Source organism: Struthio camelus, chromosome 1 (genome assembly GCF_040807025.1).
Source record: "Struthio camelus isolate bStrCam1 chromosome 1, bStrCam1.hap1, whole genome shotgun sequence".
NCBI lineage: Eukaryota > Metazoa > Chordata > Aves > Struthioniformes > Struthionidae > Struthio > Struthio camelus.
In genome coordinates this window covers 25,171,250-25,189,802 of record NC_090942.1, presented here as the reverse complement: position 1 = coordinate 25,189,802, position 18,553 = coordinate 25,171,250, and the positions used below count along the sequence as shown (strand labels likewise).

General features: G+C 37.9%; 1 protein-coding gene and 1 long non-coding RNA gene across 4 annotated transcripts in view; one reads left to right on the top strand and one right to left on the bottom strand.

Moving 5' to 3' along the window:
- SLC13A1 (solute carrier family 13 member 1) overlaps positions 1-18,553 on the bottom strand; it is a 58,425-nt gene that overhangs the window by 7,745 nt on the left and 32,127 nt on the right. Inside the window, exons 9-16 of one of the 2 annotated variants that reach the window (XM_068932059.1) lie at positions 18,205-18,341; positions 14,673-14,860; positions 14,000-14,057; positions 13,835-13,907; positions 13,090-13,250; positions 7,339-7,458; positions 6,040-6,138; positions 5,835-5,936 (exon numbers count right to left, since the gene is read on the bottom strand). In XM_068932059.1, coding sequence (XP_068788160.1) covers positions 5,835-5,936; positions 6,040-6,138; positions 7,339-7,458; positions 13,090-13,250; positions 13,835-13,907; positions 14,000-14,057; positions 14,673-14,860; positions 18,205-18,341 — 938 coding nt within the window. Of the gene's footprint in view, positions 1-5,834; positions 5,937-6,039; positions 6,139-7,338; positions 7,459-13,089; positions 13,251-13,825; positions 13,908-13,999; positions 14,058-14,672; positions 14,861-18,204; positions 18,342-18,553 lie in introns of both variants that reach the window. The other variant, XM_009687344.2, reaches the window with a different exon arrangement.
- Positions 1-18,553, top strand: part of LOC138066003 (uncharacterized) — a 45,995-nt gene that overhangs the window by 22,055 nt on the left and 5,387 nt on the right. The window contains exons 4-5 of one of the 2 annotated variants that reach the window (XR_011139110.1): positions 14,030-14,122; positions 14,640-14,728. This is a non-coding gene — a long non-coding RNA (uncharacterized lncRNA). Of the gene's footprint in view, positions 1-14,029; positions 14,123-14,639; positions 14,729-18,553 lie in introns of those variants that run through there. The other variant, XR_011139112.1, reaches the window with a different exon arrangement.

The window sequence follows — 18,553 nt, the reverse complement described above, 5'->3', positions numbered from 1 at the left end:
AAGTTATCAAGAATAACTCAAGAAAAAGCATATAAATGTATTTAGTCAGGACAAAAGTTTATAGATATATTACATGCAAGCCCTTTAAATCCATAAATTTGTATCTTCAGTAAGTATATATTATTTTGTCACCCAGAACTAAGCTGAGGGAGAGGAACGTTCAGGAACAGTTGATGCTTAAACAACTAATTTGCAGACAAAAATTAGCAATATTCTTCAGTTCAATGGTGAATTTAATAACTTTGATATGCTCTGTAGTATATCCAATCCAATAGGCCTTACGAGCACTATGCCTACCCACAACGAGTGATGCTCTTGCAGCAGAGGGAAGACAGAGGAGCTTCATTATCGGCGTCCTATGGATGTCACTGTTGGGGTCATAGGCATGAGGGCCACAATTGCTTTGGACATTTCTTGCACCTTAGAATTGCCTGCATCAGTGAGTTTCTTCAGCTGATCCAATTGCCTACTAACGTGTACAGAGTATCCCCGAGATCAGGTAGTGGGCCAGGCTGAGCTGTAACGCCATTTTAACATATCATCTGATTTTATTGAATGCTCTTAGGTGGTGATATACTGCAGTCTGCCTTATATGAATCAAGATGGTCGCTGAGAATAGTAAAAATTGTGCTGAAGAAAGTTTAAAAAAAGATGTTAAGGTTTGTCATTAATTTCTTGTTATATTTTTTGCGAATTCTTCTTTTTCCTGAACTAATATATTTGTCCTCTCAGCCTCACACCGTAAGCTTTTCCCCATATGCAGCAACAGTAGGTGCAAGTATAATTTCCCTGCAGATCTCAAGCTTAAGATTTTACGGTAAATCAGGGCTTTTCACTGAGAAGGAAAATCATCTCCCAGTTATACAGTATGAATGTATAATCTGGTAGAACCCTTTGCTTTAACAGCAGTGTTAGGTGAGATTCACAACACCCAATATGCATAGCACACTGACACCACAAACAGCATAGTTTTAGCTAACGCTGTCAGAAGATGAACCTGCTATAAAAGTTGACGTAGCCCTTTAACATATTTCAACTCTTGTTTTCTATTATCTGCTAGCACAGAAGACATCTTTAAAAACAAGTTATTATTTTGTAATGGCTTCTCAAAGCAAGGGTGTGGTCTGCCTACAGGTCAGCTTTAGCCTAGGTGTGGGTACACTGGGGCTAAACAGTAGAAAAAAACTTCCTCTAGCTTCCTATCTTGTACCCTCCTGTGACTTGAGGAGTGTTTTGCAGGAAGGCAGGACTTGGGTTATAGAGACACGACTGATGCCACCACTTTCTTCTAGGCAGCTGCTTCTTCTCCCTGTGTAGTTTCATTATTGCTCAAATATAATCAGCATTCCTGATTGATGAGTGTAAAACACTATTTTTGGAAAACCTGGCTGGGACACAGCACTATGTCTATATCTATATCGATAACTATATCCCTATTGCTATCACTATGGATATTGATATATAGATATATGTATGCATATATTTATACAGCACTCCACATATATACTCACAGAAGGACCTAAAATATAATACTTCTTAAATTGGAATAATAGTTTAAGAAATGCACACAACAACCTACCATTAGTCATACTGTTACGGAGATACACATGGCACCATTCCAGACAGAAGCTTTTCAAATATTGTTGAATTTTGAGATAAATACTTTTCAAAGTCCATTTACCCAAGCTGTAATGCAATTGCACACACAACGTCTACCTGCTTGCAACTCTATAAATCTGATTGTCCTATAAGGAGGCAAAAAAGCTGTCATTTAAGGAAGTTTCACAATGACTCGAACTAAAAGCATTGTAGAAAATGGGACCATGGGCAAATTAATATGGCCAATTCCATTCACGTTCTTGCTTTGCTTTACATCCACCCGTCAATATTGTAATTGGACACATTCCAAAAATGCGTAGCGGCCTTGTATTAGCAGTAAAGAAAGGACAAGTCGTACAGAAAAGGGGAAAAGTACGCTGAGACACACTCTCAGGCTGTAATCTGAGGGAAGTGAAGAAAGCCCACCTTGCACATGTCAGCTCTAATCAGCTGCAGCCCCAGGCTGAACTTTCTGTTCTTTAGTAAATTCGTAAAGACCTGGCCAAAGGCCAGCTTGAAACTCATCTTAATTGAAGCTGGTATCCTACAACAAGTACAGCCTGGAATCAAGCCAGGACAGGGACGGGAACTGCTGTAGTAGAAATGATATGTGATCCTGCACTGTCAGCAGATGAAAAGGAAACAGACATTTTTACCCTGCACCCCTCTACAGAATTATGCGGCGCTGGTCATAGCATCCCGCATCTGCCTCCAGAGGCAGGTAACAGGGACTCAGGACAAGGCAGTAAAGGACTAGTCTTTGATAGGTTTACAGAGTTTGAAAGACATTTGACTTAGTGAGGCTGATATGTCGCTTAAATATGAGCTCTACTCATGTACTACACAAAAGTGGGTTGAGAATTGCCATATCATTTCAAAAAGCAGCCAATATAGAGTGGGGAGCATCATCATTAAATATAAATATTTCTGCTGGGATTACAAAGAAATCAGTGTCTATATTTTAAACAGGTATTCAGTAACTTGTGGGGATGCAGACAATCATGCATGTGGGTTGAGAGTGGTGAGAATTCCTTTCTTCAGGCAAAACTTCAAGCATTCCATTTAGTTTGTCAAAAATTATAATGGAACATAATTATACCAGATAAGTACATCCTTAAAGCACCTATCTCAGAGAGGTTTTTAACCTAGCAGGGAAAGACAAAAACAGATGGCTGGAAGCTGTACTCAGACAGAAAACAAGGTGCAAATTTCTCTAGTTTATTTTGGCAACAGAGACGATTATCCGCTAGGACAAACTATCAAGGCAAATGGTAAATTCTTCCATTGCTTCTCAAATGTGAAGAACCTATGTTTTGATATCTTGAAATAAGCCTGGGTGCTGTCTGGGAATTCATGCTCTAATGAAATAAATATATGCCAGGTTCAACAACCAGAATAGTGAAATGGTCAGCATGTCAGAATAAATGAGCTGACAGTCACGTCATCCAGCTTAAAACCCTAAAGGAGGTCTGAATCCTACTTGAAATGACTCATTCCTTCTTAAAACCCACCTACTGGCCCAGGGGATCCTTGAGATTATTTATAGCTCTGACATTGCAGCTTTGTTCCTCCAGTCTAATGGAAGGTTTTATGATGAGAACAAAGCTCATCTGTACAGTTGACAGGTTCCCTGAAGTTGGCTTGAGACTGTGGAATAAAGTCCTGTGGGAAATAAGTACTATCATAAATCAAAGTGCAGAGAACATTTCCTTGCATTTGCTTTGTGTAACATAAACTTAAGTTTATATTACAAGCAGCTTACATAGGCAATTGTGCACATGCCTACTGATAAACTTAAAAATCCAAAACAAAATATTTCATTGAACAATTCTTGTCTGTAGAGGGCATGAAGGAACACATGCATGAGAGATGTAGGCCACAGTGATGCACTACCAGAGGCCTCCTGAATCTTACGGTGGCAACAATTAAAAGAAACAGTTCGGTTTTGAGGTCTTTTTTCTGCTTATTTCTTTGGTTTTTTTTAAAGATGATGGCTCACTACTACTCAGAACTGTACCTTCACTGGACCCGTGCTCTGCTCCTGTATCTTGGACTCTGTTTGCAGAGGTCTCACTCCAGTCTCCTCAGCCTTGCAGTGCTGCTGAGAGGTGGACCTTTGGACCTCCTCACCTGTACCAAGCCCCTGCCATTAGACCCTTCTGGGTTAAGCAGAGAAGCAGCACTGCAGGCTACAGACAGAGAGGCACGTGGGACGCTGACTGGCTGAAGAAAGGGACAGGGCTGACCACCACAAGAGGGATACTGTCTGATCTCCCTTGTCCCCTGCTGCTGCCTCACTGTTGTAGCAGTTGTTATTCAACAGCTGTGGTGTGGTCTTAAGTGACCAAAATGAGCTTGTGCTCAGCTCTGTGTCTCTTCTCTGAACCTGAACCTCTAAAAACTATAAACCATACTGAACCTCTGATAAACTCCTAGCTCCGATCTAAAATCGGTGTTCTCAACCATAATTGCCTAGTTTTATGCCTATCAATGCAATTGACTGGTAAATTACAGCTACCTAGAAACAGGCTAGGTCTGAATAGTAAGAAATACTTTCTTTCCCTTTAATGTTTTTCTTAGAGAATAACATTGGCTTTGTTCCTCTTCAGATTATCTCATACAAATTATAAAGTGATTCAGCTTAATGTGACATGACACGTTTGCATTCCCTTGCAAGGAAAGCGTTAGAGGGTATCCACAAAGTAACATCCCCATGCAGAACCTATGATGCAGCTATTATGAGAATATTCTACTTTTCACTGTCAGTGAACAAAACGCTCCGATAAACAATAAACAAAAAACTTCAAATAGGAAAATGTAAGCCTCTGGACTGAAATCATTTCTTGGTCATAAGCCTCCTCAGATTTGAAAGGCTGTTTACAATGACTGGTTGTTAGTATCAGAGGTAGCTCGTTAAATAGTGCTCGATGAGCACTGAATGTTAGTATGAAGCAGAAATGGAGGTGAAGCCAGCCTGATTGCTTAACTGGCTGATTGCTTGATTAGGTCAACACTCCAAAAACTCTTCTTTAAGAATAAACTGTTTCATATGAGACAATGATCATCAGCCCTTCTGTTACGGTTATGAGGGAAAAATATTCTTTTGTTATTTTTGGATGCTTAAAAAATTAAAATATTTTTAAATAATTTTAGATTTTTATGCTTTTTGTTGCTGTTTTTACACAAAATAATTCTGCTCTGTGCTTTAGATCTTCAAAGGGCTAAATTATTCCTTACAACACCCCCCCATTGTGCATAATAGGAGAGCACTTGACCCTGTGTGTGTGTGTGTGGGTGTGTGTGTGTGAGACATTGTGCAAATGGTGAGGAGCATCTTTAAAGAAAGGAGGGATGATGGCTGCATGCGCACATGTCATCCAGGATGGAGACACAGAAACACAAAAATATAAAGTACCACAGGTCCAGCTTAGGATCCATTAAGTACTACATATTAAGTACAAAAGGGCCTAAACAGCACAATGTCCTGCCCCTCCCAGTCTTCCAGCTACTTCCCTGTACTCTAGAGCAAAATTCAAACTTCTGTCACAGAAGAAAGGAACCAAAATTACAATAATTATAGCAAGAGAATGAGAGATTACAGGAATCACTGTATTACAAACTCTTACTGTAGTGAGGGATTTTTTAGGGGAAAAAAGTCTTGCCCTGGAAAAGGGACTGTGTAGCCAGGCTGCAGCAGAGGAAAAAGAAAATGCAATAGTTCCTGCAGGGAGGTGTTTTTGATGGTTAGTTTAACCACGAACGTGAGGTAGTTACCTATGAATAGATAATAATTTATAGCAGTAATTAAAGCTATCAAAGTAAGGGTTGTTGCCCTGTATGGATAGAAGTAAGGCTGCCACTAAGGATAGTAGATTAAAAAATCCTGACTAAAAATCTTACTCTTCAAATTGAAGATTTTACAAGTAAACTATAACAGCAGACATTGTGCATTCTCCGCCACTGACCTAAGTCTAAAAAATAGGTATAATTCATTTTAGGAGGCACTATATCTTCTCCTGTAATGAGTTTAGTACATTTTGCATATTGCACAAATATATTGATGAAATTGCTAGAGTCGTACCTATTCTGAATACACTACATCATAGATTTTCAACAATTTCAGCCTGGAACCTTTAAAAAGTATTAAGAGTAATTTTTTTCTTTTTTCAGAAGAAAAGTAGATATTCAGTTAAGACACAGTATAGTCTTGTTGGTATATCAAAAAGATTACTTACTTTGGGAAAAATGAAGACCATCCAGGGATGAAGCCAGGATCTCTGGTAAACCACAATAGGGTCATTAGAATGAACAGGACAAGTGTAACAATTTCTGGATAGCTGTAGCAGAAACACAATGGGTTATCATACATTTTCCTGAATTCACACTTAGATTTACTTTGAGTAGCTTTGTTCTCATCTGTTGATTTACCGTTCAATATACCTTATGGGTCCGAGTTTCTTGTACTCCTCCTGAATCACCTGGGCTGAGGCCTTTTCTCTTGCTGTTTTTTCCTTACCACACTTGAACATACTTTTAAAACTGGAATGTAAATCAGCAATAGTGGAGGATGAATTAAAAGCACATACAAAAGAAAAAATCACCCAACCTTTCCAGTTAACAATAGCACTTCACAAAAGTAAGACTTTTACTTTACAATGCAGTATCTCCCATTTAATTATCACACACTAGACTGAACACATTGGTATTAACTGACAAAGCTCAGTGGGAGATTGACAGAGGCAGCAACAAAATGCGTCCTCTTATTGACTGTCTTATTTGTCAAGGAAGGATGAGGCTTTAATTGTAAGAGCTAATTGAAACAATCAAGTTCATAACCTGTCTATTTAATTAAAGTCTTTGATGACTTTACTCTACTTTGTTTTGTAATGAGAAAGTTTGTATTGCATTAGTAGCCTGCATACTGATCAGCGCATCTCTAAACTATTTTGCTACAAGCTGGCTTATCATTCTTGGATAAAACCCTTACATAATGATAAAAAGAACACCATCAAAACAATCAGGAGAAATGAAACAATAAATGTTGAAATATAAAGCGTGGTAAGCGTGGGATGCTTCTAAGTCTGCTTAAGAGTAGAAAGTCTAATTCTTCATCTCTTACACCTGAAGTATCCATCTGATTGTGGAAGACAGGCATCTCCACTATTATCCATGCAAAGGTTAGTGAATACATTGAGAGCAAGGATTTGGAAAATCAGACTGAAAGAACTATTGTCCTCTCCAAAAATCTTAAAAGTACAAACTCCAAGGGGAAAAAAAGCACATAAATTTTGGACAATTGGACATTTTTGCTTTATGCTTATAAATGTAGTCATCTAGTTTATAATATAGATACTGTTCAAGTACCTAAGTTAAGCCCTGGATCTAATGAAGGACATCCTCCTGATTATTATTTTCAAGATTTGGACTACAAAGCATATAATTTAATATTCTTCTGTCTTGCACGTGTGCTGTTTTATGATGATGTGTATATTCTACAGGAACGCATATCATCATTTCTGATGTGAGCTTCCCACATTGGGCTGAGTAGTCAAGGATCCTTATTTAAGAGGACTTCTGTCTCGTCCAGAGACTCATTTATACTACTCAAGGATGCAAAATCACCATTGCTGCATTAACTTTTTATTAAGCATGTTAGATTTAGATATGATATTTACTGCCTGTACAAAGTATTTCTTATATTATCAAGCTTTAGTTTTATTGATTCCGACATTTACTTACTCAAAGCCAAGGAAAAGCCACTGGAGCCAGACCCAGGAGAGCAGCAGAATAATAACTGTGATGGGGATGGAAAGGATAAACCAGGATCCAAAATTGATGCATTGGCAATCTGGGTAACGTCTAGACAAAAGTAAAAAACAATGCAGGTAAGCTTTGGAAGGGAATGAAGTCCTGTGAGAAGTGCCAGAAAGCCATGCTGCAGCAGGGATACTCAGAGTGCTTCTGGTTGGCAGCTGCCTTCAGCATGAGGTTGCGTCTCATGTCCTCTCCCTCACCATCCCATCCTGTTCCTAAAGCAACTGTCTTTCCAGCTGTGCCACGATTATTGGAATTAGCAGCAATGGGTTTCTGGGCCTGCCACCAGGTCTGGATGTGTCTAACCTGAGCTGAGGAGGTGAGGAAGGGCCCCTCAGAGTGTTAAGAGCCATTAGGACTACAAAGGAACAGAAGTGGAAGAAAAGCAATTCTTAGAAAGGAGACTTTAGCAGAAGAAAATATACTTGAATAAACAGGCTTCAATAAACTTAGAAACAGAAGAAGATAGTGGAGAAAATGTTGTAAGGTATGCATTGTATAAGCTTCAAAAGGGATTAAAAGCTAATTAGAAACAAAACTATTGTTACTAATTTCCACAAAAAGCAGGTAAATTCATTTGCCAGGTGGATTGTCTCTCAAGTCACACTATCTCTTTGAGGCTGACTTAATCTACCATCTACAGATGTGGGTCATCACCCAGAGCTGTCCCTACCATATGTATTTAAGGAAAGGAGAAATATGCTTGGGTTTTCTGAAAGAAAGGAATTTATTATTGAATGAGATAAATGCCAGATAACCAGAAAGGCCAGATAAAGGAATACTGTCTTTAGTTTTCCAGTTTACCTTATGAATAGATTTTTTTTCTTCCTTTGAGACCTTCCAGCTAAGAGAGCTTTTAATGCTAAATATGAGAACAATCTAGCCTTCTTGAACAGCCTTCCCTCTCAATGTAAAAATCAGGTAGAAGGAAAATGACATGGCTAAGATGACTATTTCCAAATATTATCAATTTTTTTGTATTTCAGGCCTTGCTAAAAGAAAAGAAATTCTGATATACAGATAGGTCTTTGAAGCAGTAAATGTTGATTATAAATGCTATCTCAAGTGCTATGTAAATTTTAGGAATGATCTATATTTCTTATAATATTTACATATATTGCAATTAAAGTGTCAACTGGGACTGAAACAAAATGTTTACCCGCATCTTGTGGTGGATTTTCTAAATTGCAACTGTGCATAGTAATGAGACAGTGAAACTAGAACAGGGAAAGGCATTATGCTATTATATATAATTTACTGATTATGTGGCTATTTAGCTTTTATTACCTGATTAACCACATCATTTTTTGAATGTACAAATTCCAAGATAGAGAAAACCCTGACTTCAGCACAGCAACGACTCAGCTTCATAACTTAGTATTTTGTCAACTTGATAAAGTATTTATCACCTTCTACCCTGAAGTACACGCAATAAATGTTTATCAAGCAACAAAGCTCTTGAAAACTTTACACTAGAGTTAATTCTCTTATCAGAAGGTAATTTATTGTGGTCAGGTTTCACAGTAAATTAGTGCAGGGATGAATGTATATATATGTAAATATTTCTCTTAATCTTTAATATTAAATGTATATATGTAAATATTTCTCTTATCTTTAATATTAATGTTACCTAATCCTAATTTCCACAGCAAGCATTCCTAGATGGATTGGTTGATCAGTTTAAATGGTTAAGAAATGATCTATTGCATAGTGACACTATTAGATTATCTTCTATAGTTGGATTATCTATTGTAGATCTTGTCTGGGGCAAAGATGGGCAGAAAGCAACACTGAACTAGCTTTTTTTAGATCTATGTCTTGTGGAAGATATAAAAGTGTGACTGACTTTAATAAATCCCTGTATTACAGTGAATTAGTGCCACTAACAATAAACTATCCTTCCAGAAACACAGTGCAAATGCCAACAAAACTTTGTTCGTGAAACGGATCCAGATAAGATGATTCCCTCTACTCCTGTTAGAAAGTTCCTCAGGTATAAAATAATTTAATGATGGCAAAGTTTGATTCTTCATTTTGGAAGGTCAAACTCAGTTACCAGAATAGGATTCACACAACCTAGCAAATTGTCAGTGAGCCTGACTGGAGAACCAAAGGTTCCCCATGTAGGACCTACCCTTCCTCAGGTGTAAGAGAACTCAGTTTTCTCCCCATCACTATGTCCTGCTATCTGGGAACCCTTTCCTTTCTGTAACCCCCACTGGGACCTTCCCTCCATCCCAGGGTGTGGCTGCCTGCACTCCCCGGATCCACAGCCCTTCTCTGATACGGGCTAGCGACGTCACCTTGCCTGGCACTGCTGAAGGAACTGCTTAGTCAGGGGAAAGGGCTGTGAGAAAGTCCACACTGCAGAGCTATGCAAGATAAGAACAGTAAAATTATAGAGATTAGATCACTGACGTGGGGATCAATAGCAGCCTCAGGGATCCAGGAAGAAAAATATCAATACAGAAAGGTATTAAATCCTAAAGAAAAAAAAATAAATTAGGCAGTCAGAAGAAGGGGACTCAACACCATTGATGATCTGCTTCAAGGAGCAGTGAGAGCCAAACCTTCTCATCCTCACTGACATTTCCCTGGCCAGTAAAGGCTTCTGGGTATCTTAAGAGGGAGGATAAGGGAACTGATGGTTAGCCTACTAGTCTTCTGGGTGTGTTAGCCAATGGTTTTTTTTTTTCCCCCTGTTGCATACATCCTGCCTGCAGTCTCTCTTTGCACATAGTAAAAGGTGCCCAAGTAGAGTGACCCTGAGAGGATAAGAAACAATTCTGTCTTGAAAAGGAGCCCTTACAGAAGTGCAGTTTCATTGGCAGGGATGCTTAGCATTGCATCAACATTTCCACTGTTTGCTTCTACCCTGTGAAACACGGCTTAAACTTGTGTCCTAACTCAACAACGTGCTGAAAGTTCCCAGCTACTCACAGCCTCCAGAGTGAACACAGATATGCTAGCTTCCTCTTTGTGTGACAAATGAAAAGGAGGGAGGACGAGCACAGTAAACACCAATCCCAGCTTGTTTAATATGAAAACCAGGAAGATACGATGAATCTGGAACTTTTTAATGCCATTTTAACTATCCTGTCATGAGTGGTAAACCCAAGAATATGCTGGATATGTACAATCCTCTTGCCAAATTATCCCCCATCAGATGTTTATCATGCATGAAGGTAGACCACAAGTATGTTCAAGTAATGCTAACAGGTCAATTACCACTTCAGATAAGACATAAATAGAATTAAGACCTCTAAGGAGAAGGGAGCAAGACACTTAAAAATACTTGCACAGCTAGGTTGCTGAAACAGCTCAAGTTAAGGATTAGGCTCAGTAGTTTTGTCAAGATTAAACAAAACTCTGCTCGGGTGTAAAACTGGATTATGTTCACAGTGCTCAATGTACACCCCATGTTCCTAGTAGAAGGTGAAGATCCAAGAGGAAAAAAATGACCTGTGTATACATTCTTGAAGGGATTGTTAACATCTAAGACAAGCTGAAAAACCAGCTGCAAGCCAGTTCTTCAAGTTTCCTACAACTTCAGGGAAATGAACAAACTAGCCTAGTAAACTATCCCTAGTAATCAATCTTGAATTCTTCTAGGCTCCTGAGTATGACGTCTGCTGGAACCAGAAGTACTCATACGTTTAAAATTTTAGGCCTACCAAGCATAACATTTTCCCTACAGAATGCAGTAGACCTGAAGGGAGAGTTTGAAAGGTCTTTTTTTAGACCTTTGAAGGACAGATTATATTTCAGTCTGACCTGTGTAGTTCTGTAGTCTCAATAGCAGGAAATCTCTGCTATAATTTCCATTCTGTTTCCATTCTTGCTCTGTTGGAGAAGTAATCAGGACCAGACCTTATCTTAGCACAGGCTGGTTTACAGACTACCACTTCGGTACTCTGCACCATCATGCTGGAGCCAAATTCGATCCACTCAGGGAACATAGGTAGAAGAAAATCTATCAGTAACTGGTCTTTCAACCTGTTTTGCTGCATGCAACTCAAAATATTAGGCAGAGGGGAATGAATGGATTGTGTTTTGTTTTGCTCTATTTTAAAATTAGAGTAGGGATATTTTTGGCAATGAGTAAATTTGCAGGATTAAAAAAAAATGCCAGTGAGAACTAGGGGTTTTTCAAAAAGCTTTGGAAAGAAATCTATCTATTTTCATTTCAAAATAGTTTTATGTAAGAAAGAAAAGGAATATTGAAGAATGTTTTTACTAACCTCAAAAAAAAAAGTGTTTCATTGAACACAGTGTTTCAGATCGGTTTGAAATGATTTGCTTTTTATTTGATTAACGGACCTAAATTTTGCATTTCAACAATGCACCAAACATAGCCTACTGAAGGCATATATGCTAGTAAAGACATTCTTTGCTGAGTGGACCTGCATGCCTGACATGACAGGCCAAAAAATATTTTCCTCCTCCCTCCCACCAAATTGCTTTGAAAATAACCTTTTTCTTTTCCCTTTAACACTTTTAAACTCTACAAACTCTACAAAATGGTCTTTAGAAAAGAAACAGACATTTCAGGGCTGCCAGTAAGCAATGTAGATCAGATTCAAACATCCATCTATATATTTTACAATCTGAAAACATTATATTAAAATTGCTGTAAATATTGGGAAAAAAATTAGCACTAAGATGCGTTCTTGTTTATTCTAATGGATTGGACAAGTGTGGGAAGAAGTCTTGTAATCTGCCTTGCCGCCTTTCTGATTCCAGGGCTAACAGGAACTCAGAGCAGTTTGAAATGCAAGTTAGCACAATTTAGAGCAACCACAGGGCTCCTCTCAGTTATGCTAACAACAGGCACAAAAAAACTGTTCACATGGGAGCCCCCAAGTACTCTAACTGGGCTTCACACCAGTCCTTGCTCTTCTCCCCAAATCTGTATTTGGGGAAGTAGGTGGTGACCTCAGAAAAGAATAATATTAAGTTATATGGGAGAAATATACTTTAGTTAGAACTATACTTGATGGCCTGTCTGCTGTTTTAAAATCTAAATTAGGACAAATTTCCTACTATAAGGGCTCAACTTTCAGTGGTGCCAGTTTTCACAAAATGAAGGTGGCAATCAGACATAATATTCCACGCTCTTACAAATCACACTAGCCCCTTAGAAACATCCAGAACATCAAATAAATCTGATCATCAATATTGCTTAAGGAGATGTCAGCTAGTATCTGGAAGATTAGGTGATGCTATTACATCTGCACTGGAATTAAAGGGAAACCAGAACTTAGCTTCTGCTACCAGAGCTCAGCTTCAGCTGAAATGAGTTGTCCTTTAAGGCCAGATAGTGTCTCTCATATTCATGGTAAGCAGTACCTTCTTCCTCAGATAGGCTCATCTTTTTCCATGTAGCTCTTCAAAGAGTAAAGTACTACTTAACCAAAGTATGCCAGAAATTAATCATCATTTTGCATATTTTGAATAATCACTTGTAACTTTTCCCATTGTAAGTAAAATACTACCATACCATTTCATTGTGTGTCTTTAACAAAAAAAAAAAAAAAGAAAGTAATAGAATCAACTACTGTCAAATTAGAGGGTAAGATTCCTCATACATTTCAGAGGAAACATGTGAGAGCACAAGAAAGGATAGTTAAAATTCTGAATAAAAAAGGATACAAATAACTTAATGTAGTCTCTTACGTATTGAAGTGCTCAGCAAAAATCAAATTAGTCGATGTTCCTGTGATTGTGGTCAATCCTCCAATGGTAGCAGAATAAGCAATACATAGGCACATCACTTTGAAAACCCCATTGTATTTGTCCTCTCTGCTTTTTTTCCCCGTTTCAGCAGGTGGTACGTTCTGCTCAGTAAGAACACACACCTGATTAACATGTAAGAAGGCCTCATCATCAAGCACAAAAGTAGGATGAAGGAATGTCCTAGAATTTCACAGTCAGACAATTTGCTGGCAATATTACCATATGCAGTATGTTTTGGTTTGTTAATACAATCAATCAAGCGAAGGGAAAGAAAGGAGAGCCAAATCCTGTAGTCCTTTGCCTAAGTTGCCTCAGTCTTTACATAGGAACTTCCTTTCTCCCCTTCCCTCCCTACTCTGGCACTACCGCTCCAGAACAAGATTGAGAAAATCCTGAGAAATTCAATCTATAGGTATTTCAAATTCTGGGAAAACCTGATATGTTCTGCTTGTCCTCAGGTGAGGTTGGTTTAATTTGCGTGAAATATATTTGGAGCACAAAAACACTAATGAAATAATTAAATAAGTAAACTTTTTGCGTATCAACACATATACACATATGTAACTTACAAGGAACCAGCTTCACGGCTAGTAGTGCTGTGATAACTGTTACATGAGCGTGAGCTTTAGGTTAAAACTATAATACACGTATTAACTGCATTAAAAAAAAAAGATACCTGAAGTACCTTTTCCTTTTCTTTTTCATTTTCCTTTTCATTTTCAATTATGCACACAGTATTACTCATGCCATTGCCATATCTGTAAAAATAAGGGTATTTATTTTAATAAACAGATGTTCTATGTAGATGAATTATTCTTCTAACAGAGTTTAAGAAATGAATAACTGTTACCTATTAGCTTCTTTTGTCTTCTCTTTCCAGTCACTGGTTTCACATTCCATAATGTTTTCTGGAACACATTGATGGAAAGACAGGCAAGAATTTAGGGGTGCAAAACCAGAAAGAATCTTTTCCGTAAGTATGTCCTAATCCACGCAACTGCTTTCTATCTTCCCACTAACAGACTTTTAGACTTAAGCTTAAAAACAGCTAGATTGTGCCCTCTTCCTCCACTATTCCTGTTACCTCAGAATCTCAGTCTTTTTATGATTGGACACCTTTTCCTAATTTACAGTCCAATTTTGTACATAATGAGTTTAGATTCATTTGATCTCCAAACATTATCCTAGAGCTTAAAGACTCCCTCAGTAATGTTGGACCCCTGATGTATTTATAGCCTGCAGTCATATTTCCTTTTGGACTTTATTTTACTAGGCTGACCGAGTCAGCCTCTTCTCTTCTCTCATAAAGCTGCCATAAACTGCACCTGTTCAGTTTTAATAGATCTTTACAAACATAAGAGGCCTCATACTGAGTATTCCAAGAGAGGTCTCACCACGAAACGCGCGATGGTGAGAGCGCTCTTGGTGAGGTGAGATCTCTTCCCTATTCCGCCAACTTCGTTTTGTGTTGCCTTTACGTCACTGTGGAGTGGGGGAACACGTGAACTGCACGATATGCCTACCATCGAGCTCCAGTGCCAGGTTGGTGGAGCCATTAGACTGAGACATCTCCAGCGCATCTACTTCTGCTTCAGCCTTGATGATCTGCTGAGCTACAGCCTCTACAATTGGCATCACCATAGCAGCAGCAGAGGTGTTGCTGAGCCACATAGACAAAAAGCTACAGCTAACCATGAAACCCAGAGTAAGCCTAGAAAGAGAGAAAAGAGTTTATTACTGTTAATGTAGCCCTTTCTGTTTATTATAAATGGAAAACTTTTTCAACAGAAAGATAGAAGGTAGGAAACTCTAAATGTTTAGTGCTTGTAATTGACCTCTGAGGAAGTTTGTGAATTAAAATGATCTTGATCAAAGACATTTTCTCACCGAAATAATTATATTTTAAAGTTTTAAGGATCAAATATATTATTAGAAATTGAAACAGAAGCAATAATGTTTATTTACAATCTTTGAACCATCTTTGGTTGGAGAAATATGGACATGCATGTCACAAGCTCAAAGAAAAGTCAAAATGGCTGTACTACCTACTGCTATTAATCTTGTTGTACTGGGGACGATAGCTCAAAACTTTGGACTTATTATTTTGGCTGTCAGTCCTTTGGATAACAGTGAAGGTGTTGTAGGAACAAATATTAGCAAATCCATAGGTGACACTTAACTTAGCTTTTAACCAGTGCCCCAAGACATACTTAGAGATTATTTATGCTTCAGTAAATGCCATATTTCATATTAAAAAAGAAAGTGAGGGTCGTTACAAAGTCTCAGTCTGGTCTTTCCACAACTTATGCTTTAAGTTTACCACAAAATAGGAACTGTGTCAACCTTGCTGGAGTCACTCTAGTTTTACACTAAATTTCCATGTCATGTCTGGCAAAGGTAAACAGGTTACATTTAGATTGCAGAACACATTATTATTTTTAATGCATCTCTTGGAGATGTAAATGAGAATATTTCGCAAATGAGAGTATTTTTCTTGACTTCCTGTTGCAAGGTGTTGACAGTGTCATTAAACAACTGGCATACATCACCACAGAGAAAGAGAGAACAGCAGTGAGGGAAGAGACCATGGTGCATGTCATTTTCTGAGAAGTCCCTTGTGCAATTTGCAAAGCTCTTTGGCTAACTTCTAGATGAACAGCCTTACACAAACTGTAAGGATTAATCAGCATACCAAGACAAGATTTTTGTATAAAAATATTGTATTCCAGAAGCCTCTAACAGTCTTTCACTTAGCTAATAGTGATAGCATTGCAAACTTTTTTTTCATAATAAGCACACAAAAGTTCAGTACCCTGATGCCCTCTCTTTTCTTTGTGCATTTCTAATTGCACGATGATGAAATGAACTGTATATCTGCAAACGGTGGACCTGATTCAGCAGGAATGATCACCAATAAAATAAGTCCTATTAACTTGTCTCAGTTTTGGATTAGAGCCTCAGCTGGGAGTTGAAGAAGAATTGTGTTTTCACGAGATACTTCATGTAGAAAAGGCTGGTCATGCTAGGTACACTGAATGTGAATATTTACATTGCAGATAAGTATTATTTTAGTACAACTCGAAAGAGGCTTTAAAAATAAAGCAAATGAAGACATTTACTAACATCTATTTCAATACCATTCTTCATTTATTTCCGACATTTGATAGACTGATGTTCAAGGGATCATCTAGTACACTGCGGTATCTTCTAATGAGTGACTCTATTAAAAAATAAAAAAAAAAATACATCCTAACCTCTTCAGTCTGGTTTATTTTCACCACAGTATTGTTAAAAAATATTCTACATGGAACCTTGGAGGATGACTTCATTTACAGTCAACTGTAAAGACATTCTTTGCTATTTAAAGCACAATCAATCCTTTATTACTCATTCTAGGTTTTGTGGATTGCATAGGCATGTTCACCCGTCCCTGCTATGAAATACCTGCAAGTCCTCAGACCAGACCACACAAATCAAATGATGAGAGGCCACTAAGGACGCCTACCATCATACCTACACCATTGCGCCCCACCATGTCCTCTACTTCAGAAACCTCCTACAACAAAATCTCTGCCTTGGGCTGGATGTGGTCCCAATGTGCAAAGGCTGGTTGTGGATTACTGCTAGCAGAGACAGAGGCACACTGCGCACAAACACTTTCCATCAATTTGCAGTGGGCATGCAGATAGTGAGCAACAGATGCTGAGAGGTGGGAGAATCCTCTCCTTCACAGATTGTCTTATCATAGTCTTATCAGCTTCTTATCATAGTCAGGAAATGTGACAGAGCTGAGCGAGGATGCATACTGCCTCTTCAAGGTTTCAAAACTGTCTGAAGAATTTCTTTACGCATTCTCAGCAGCTAGCTGCAGGTTTCTGCATGTCTGTCTCCACTGTAAGCTCCCAGCAGCGTTCAGCTTAGCACTATTCACTTATGTTCTCATTTTCAAGAATTCAGCCAAATGGTAGGGACTTAAGACTGACCAATAAAAAAATTTAAAATAACTAAACCTGCATGACTCAGGAATATAGCTAAAGGTAATGGGAGACAGTTGAATGCAAAGAACTGTCAAGAATGAAGGCTAAAAGCTACTGAAAGAGGTAGGAAAAAAAATCAAAATATATGTGATATATTTAAAATCAGGCCTGTCAAAGCATTGAGGAATAGAAATAATCCAGTGTTTCCAGAAGATGTTATTAGTTAGATCATCCAAGATGCCTCTCATTTTTTTAGCTCTATAGCTTTTATTTTTCTGACTTTTTAGTTTCCATCACTTTTTGTTTCTTAAGAAGAACTCATAAGTGTCTTGTATTCTGGGAAGCCAAACACACTCCAGATCTTCTCTACAGTCTTACTGATGTACTGACAGATGAAGCTGCTTGCCTAAAGCTCTCCTGCATACTTTTCAAGCAAGTAAAGAAAAGGGTTTTCACTTCATGAGACACATGCTGACACTGAGTCAGTAAAGAGTGCATAATTTTATTTCCCTCACCACTTCATCCAGCTGGAGGAGTTCCTATTCATTTGATATTTTTTTTCTTCACAGATAGTCAAAGAAAAACCATAGAGAAATTATGCATAAATTTTTCCTTCCCTACCACATTTTGTATTTTTTGACTTTTTTTTCTCACTGTATATTTTGAATTCTTGTTGTATACTCGGGACATGTCCAGCATTTTGCAAACAGTGCTGAAATATGGATTAATAATAAGCATAACATGGATTTTGAGTTGTAGGCCTTGGTTAGGTAATGTACTAACCATCATTAAGAAATAGAAACCTTACATTATTCACAGATTCATCAGCTTTTCTGTTCAGAAAGATGCTTATTATGAACAGAATCATTGCAGGGAGCTTTTAGCCTTTTAATCAGGATTTCAGCAAAACAATAAAGCGTCACCTACAAATCAATCAAACCATTTCCCACATCTACTTTTTTCAGTAGCAAAGAAAGGCTTGATTTCTACTACAGAAAAAAAACAGGAGGCAATTATTTCTGGTATACCTAGCTTTCCACAAGTATCATTGTCCTTCAAGACATTGTTTAACACATACCACGCAGGGTTCACGCCCACCAGCATCACCATTCTTAAAGCCACTCTTTTATGGAAATTCCATTTTTCTATTGATGTTGCCAAACAAATCACTCCAATTAACAGCAAATGGAAGTCTTTAAAGTAAGCAGATGCAACCTGAAATAAAAACAAAAAGGGTTTTGTTAACTAAATAGTGACTTTGTGTTGGTATTTGCTATTACCAGCCTAATGAAAAACACTTTCAGCAAAAATATACACTGAAATGCATATGCAAAAAGATTTTTTGATTAAATTTAGCTAATTAATTTCATTGAAATTGTTAATTTATTTTAAGCCAAATGATGCAAGAGTGACTACATTAAAGTTAA